Source organism: Littorina saxatilis, linkage group LG8 (genome assembly GCF_037325665.1).
Source record: "Littorina saxatilis isolate snail1 linkage group LG8, US_GU_Lsax_2.0, whole genome shotgun sequence".
In the NCBI taxonomy this organism is placed as follows: Eukaryota; Metazoa; Mollusca; class Gastropoda; order Littorinimorpha; family Littorinidae; genus Littorina; species Littorina saxatilis.
This window is the reverse complement of record NC_090252.1, coordinates 10,992,785-10,997,869: the sequence shown is the minus strand read 5'-3', so window position 1 is coordinate 10,997,869 and position 5,085 is coordinate 10,992,785. Positions and strand designations below refer to the sequence as shown.

Sequence of the window (5,085 nt, the reverse complement as noted above, 5' to 3'; positions counted from 1 at the left end):
CAGACAGACACAAGTCGTATATATATATGTGGCCATTTCTGCGAAAAGGGACCTTGTTGACAAATTTATCGATTTTGAGTTTTGGATTTTATTTGACAGACTGTTATATTTAGAACGTGATGTGAGAATTTCAGACCTTCAAATTTATTTTTCACGGAGTTATGACCCTTTTTGGGAGATACCCCCAAAATGACTTAAAATGGCCAAACTTTTAAAAACAAACTTTTGCCGGGAAATAGTAAGTTCAATCATCTGCCGTTATTACTTGTATGGTTTTAGGTCAAAATAATGTTTCATTCCAGAGTTATTGCCCTTTTTGTAACGTTACCCTAATTTTTACTTTTTCGTCTTTTTCTATCATTCTCTCCTCCCATGCAGAAGAAACAAGTCGCGTAAGGCGAAATTACTACATTTAGTCAAGCTGTGGAACTCACAGAATGAAACTGAACGCACTGCATTTTTTTCACAATCACCGTAGTCCGCCGCTAGTGCAAAAGGCAGTGAAAGTGACGAGCCTGTTCAGCGCGGTAGCGGTTGCGCTGTGCTGCATAGCACACTTTACTGTACCTCTCTTCGTTTTAACTTTCTGAGCGTGTTTTTAATCCAAACATATCATATCTATATGTTTTTGGAATCAGGAACCGACAAGGAATAAGATGAAATTGTTTTTAAAACGATTTCGTAAACTTAATTTTAATCATAATTTTTATATTTTTAATTTTCAGAGCTTGTTTTTAATCCGAATATAACATATTTATATGTTTTTGGAATCAGAACATGATGAAGAATAAAATAAAAGTAATTTTCAATCGTTTTATAAAAAAATATTTTTAATTACAATTTTCAGATTTTTAATGACCAAAGTCATTAATTAATTTTTAAGCCTCCATGCTGAAATGCAATACTGAAGTCCGGCCTTCGTCGAAGATTGCTTGGCCAAAATTTCAATTTGAGTGAAAAATGAAGGTGTGACAGTGCCGCCTCAACTTTTACAAAAAGCCGGATATGACGTCATAAAAGACATTTATCGAAATAAAAAATCAAATATCTGGGGATTTTATACCCAGGAACTCTCATGTAAAATTTCATAAAGATCGGTCCAGTAGTTTACTCTGAATCGCTCTACACACACACACGCACAGACACACACACACATACACCACGACCCTCGTCTCGATTCCCCCTCTATGTTAAAACATTTAATCAAAACTTGACTAAATGTAAAAACAATCAGCCATATGATTTTTTTTCTCGAATATTTCTTCTTCTTTCATATTATCTCTCCCCCCGCCATGTTCTATTCTTTCTTCACCCACGCACATACAAACACAAACTATTTGAGGCTGTCTGCTGAAAACAATACACACACACTTGTCGACTTGAAGTTGTGGTACTTCTAAATTTCATAACAAGGATTAATTGTTCAGTTTCCTTGGTAAATACAGCTTCCAGTTGTAGAAAGTAACATATGGTGCTGTGTGTCCTTGCACACGTGGGTCTGTCAGTCTGTCCATCACTTCACTGAATTGAAAATGTCATCCAGGCACTCTGCTATCGAACGTCTCCCTTTACTTTCAACAAACTGAAATGCCAATCAGGGTCGAACTTGATGTGGCCGACGATCAAGACATTTTCAAAATGGATTTGTGCTGTTCATTCACACACAAAACTGCATGCCTAAGTATTGATGCACCATGCCGAAGACTGAAGTTGCTACCCTCCTCTGTACCCCTGCCTCATTCGCAAGGTAGACGATTTGCTTCTCTGAAACAAAGGCAACCACAGAGTTGATCAACATATTATTTACTAACCACTATTTGCACAGCTCAAGTCTGGTTTTGGGTACCTGTCCACTTGCCATTTCTAAGCTGGTATGGTATGGTGACATTATCGAAAATGTAGTGTGTGTGTGTGTGTGTGTGTGTGTGTGTGTGTGTGTGTGTGTGTGTGTGTGTGTGTGTGCTTCTTTGTTGGAGAAAACAGCACATAAACACAAATATAACTGTATTGCTCCCCCCTTTTTTTTAAAGTACTGACAAATTGTAAAGTATTAATATGTCTTTACCTACTGAGCAAAGTCCCAAGGGTAAACCATGCTGATTTCCTTGGAACTGGAACCGGCTGGACATTGCTGTTGCCCCATTCTGTCGAACACCTGCTTTGTGGCCAGGCACTTCTGTCTTTTGTTGTTGCACTGTCCGGTGAATTGCTGGACTTGTTTGCTGTTCCACGCCAGCAAACTGAGAGAAAGAGAGTAACATTGGTTAAATAAAAAAAAAAGAGGAGTTTAAAAACATACTACACGTACACACATACCACCATCATCAAAATCACCATCATCATCATCATCATCATCATCATCATCATCATCAAAATCATCATTGTCATTATCATCTCTCTTCCTCTATCTACCCCTCTTTCTCTCTCTCTCTCTCTCTCTCTCTCTCTCTCTCTCTCTCTCTCTCTCTCTCTCTTTCTCTCTCTCTCTCTCTCTCTCTCTCTCTCACACACACACACACACACACACACACACACACACACACAGAAACCCTCACACAACACACACACACACACACAAGCTGCGCGCGCGCGCACACACACACACAAAACACACACTGCAGTCTATATGGTAACTTACCTGAAATTGTAGCCTGTCATAGATCTAAGTGGAGACAGCAAACGGTAAGAGCAACAGGTTCTCATTTACGATGTCCGGGCATTCAAACGATCAGGAAGAGGAAGACCTTGCTTCACAATAGGCCTATGCTCTTGGAGAACTCTTTAACCGATTAGTAGTGTGCGTTGTCATCATGAACCTTTACAACACCATCGTGATCAAAGTAGATCTGCTTCGACTTCGGAGTCACAAAATAATGTCCGGGCGAAGTGCAACAAAATTATTCTGAATTAACAGTATTGACCTCGTCAACAAAATCGTTGTCTTATCCCAAAGTGACTTCTGTCAGCAGAACATTCCGTGTTCAACTGAGAAGACTGACTTGCCCTTCCACTATCAGAATTCACAGCTGCAAAGAACAGAATGCCCCAGTCAGTAACCACTGATCTAAATATCAGTAACTTTAGCAAGGGAAGCAACTAAAGATGTAAACGGGGAGTAACTGTTCTTCATCGGGCAACTGCATTTGTCGTCTGCTTTTTCGTACAGTGCTACGGTCGCGTGAAAGTCAGATCTACCTGAACTATGCGTATAGATCCGTCTAGTGAAATGTAGCTGTGTGATGATTTGGCTACATCACTTTGCTGAATGTGCTTCCAGATGAAAGTTTATATTAAGCTTACTGTCAAACATTAAAAAAAAAATAGGTAAGTTGTTTTAACTTGACCAAAACTAGCGACGAAATTTTTTTTCTCGAAGCACAACAAAACACTCTGTCGGCATTTTCGGCATCATCGCAGTCAACTTGTCATCGGTTCGATGTGTTTTTCCTGAGGAGGAATGAACATAAACATTTGTAGAAGTTTGTAATGTTGATCCCAAGACTATTTTCCATTACTTTAAATTGCTGTTCATTGTACTATCGCTGATAATTCATTTAAATTTTTAGAAATTCAACTTGAAGTGGGCATCAGTCAGCACAGCAAAGTTTGTTTACATTTTGCTCTAACTTTGACCCCGCGTTTCTCCAATCAGAGGCTTAGCTCAACAGGGTCCCTTTTCGCAGAAATGGCCACATATATAGATAGATGACTGTATAGTTTGAGCGAGGGAAAGGCTTTTTTTTATTTTTTTTTATTTTTTTATTTTTTTTAAACCTGTGACAACAGCTCTATGACTCACTCTGTCCTTCTGTTGGTCTGTCTGTCGGTTAGTCGGTCTGACCGTCTGTCTGTCTGTCTGTCAAAAAAATTGTCAAAAAACCGGACATTTCCGAGAGGGAGACAGCGCTGACATTGCAAGCGGCCGCAACCGGCTCTCATCACAAAAACAACTGCCCTGCAAACATTACCGCCCTGGTAGTCCCCCTTGCTATATGAGATAATTCAAGGGAAGACCTTACCTACAAACATTACGGCCCCCTTTATTCACTCTCGCGATGCTTCACGCATGGTTTCATTCTAGAATGGCACCCCTGTACTTGCGCAGGGTTAGAATTCCAACCTGGACCCGGTCCATTCTAGAATGAAACCGGATTCTAAGTTCGCGCAGAACACATACACAAATATGTTCCAACGGTCCTTTCCCTGCAGGGAGCAGCGCCGCCAACTGTCCCTCCCGGCTGAGCTACCGCGATGTGTTCGTCCTGACCAGAAGCGACGATCTACATAATGACGTCACGGATGGGGCAGGGCGGGTGACGTCACCAGCTAGCGGCGTGGTGCAGGGACTGAAGGATGCAGGTGTACCGGTGAGTGTGTTGGGGTATCAAGACTTGCAACACAACAGGGCGAGGTGGGAGCGAGCTGTGCAGGACGTGGCGGTGGCGGCAACGGACACAGTGACAGTAGCGAGGTATGGCGATGTGCCCGGCCTGGAGCGGCGCGTGGTGGCCGTGTTACAGGGCAGAGATCAGCTTGATGATGAAAACGGGTTGACTGATGAGTGGATTGATCGTCTAAACAGGCTGAATGCAGTATCACGCTGCACCACACAGCTCATCATGGTCCGCACGCCTCCTGTCACCACCACCACCACCGCATCCCTTACAACAACCACTATCCCCACCACCACAACCACCCCACGCCACAACCTAATACAACAACTACCACCGCCATTACCACAACGACCACTAATACCACCGGCGACGACGACGACCACCACCTCCGACGACGACGACCACCACCGACAAGAGGAGGAGAGACAGGAATTAAGTGTGTCTTGTGACATGCCGCCATCAACACCATCGTCACCACCTCTACTATGAGCTTCACCACCACCACCTTCACCACCACCACCACCACCACCTCGATCACCACGACGACCACCACCACCACCTTGATCACCACCACGACGACCACCACCACCACCACAACAACACCACCACGACCACCACCACCACCACAACAACAACAACAACAACAACAACAACAACCCAAAACACATCGGGTTATTCCTGGTTTTCGCAG

At 42.9% G+C, this 5,085-nt stretch overlaps 1 protein-coding gene and 1 long non-coding RNA gene across 2 annotated transcripts in view; one reads left to right on the top strand and one right to left on the bottom strand.

Annotated features, from left to right (window-relative positions):
* The window catches only part of LOC138974509 (uncharacterized), a 66,803-nt gene extending 61,920 nt beyond the window's left edge, over positions 1-4,883 (top strand). The window contains exon 6 of the mRNA XM_070347225.1: positions 4,210-4,883. Within this exon, the coding sequence (XP_070203326.1) occupies positions 4,210-4,883 (674 nt within the window). The remainder of the gene's footprint in view (positions 1-4,209) is intronic.
* LOC138972766 (uncharacterized) lies at positions 996-3,700 on the bottom strand. The gene is made up of 3 exons (XR_011457739.1): positions 2,639-3,700; positions 2,066-2,240; positions 996-1,764 (listed from the first exon to the last, which is right to left on the bottom strand). It is a non-coding gene; the product is annotated as an uncharacterized lncRNA (long non-coding RNA).
* Positions 4,884-5,085: the final 202 nt, after the last annotated feature.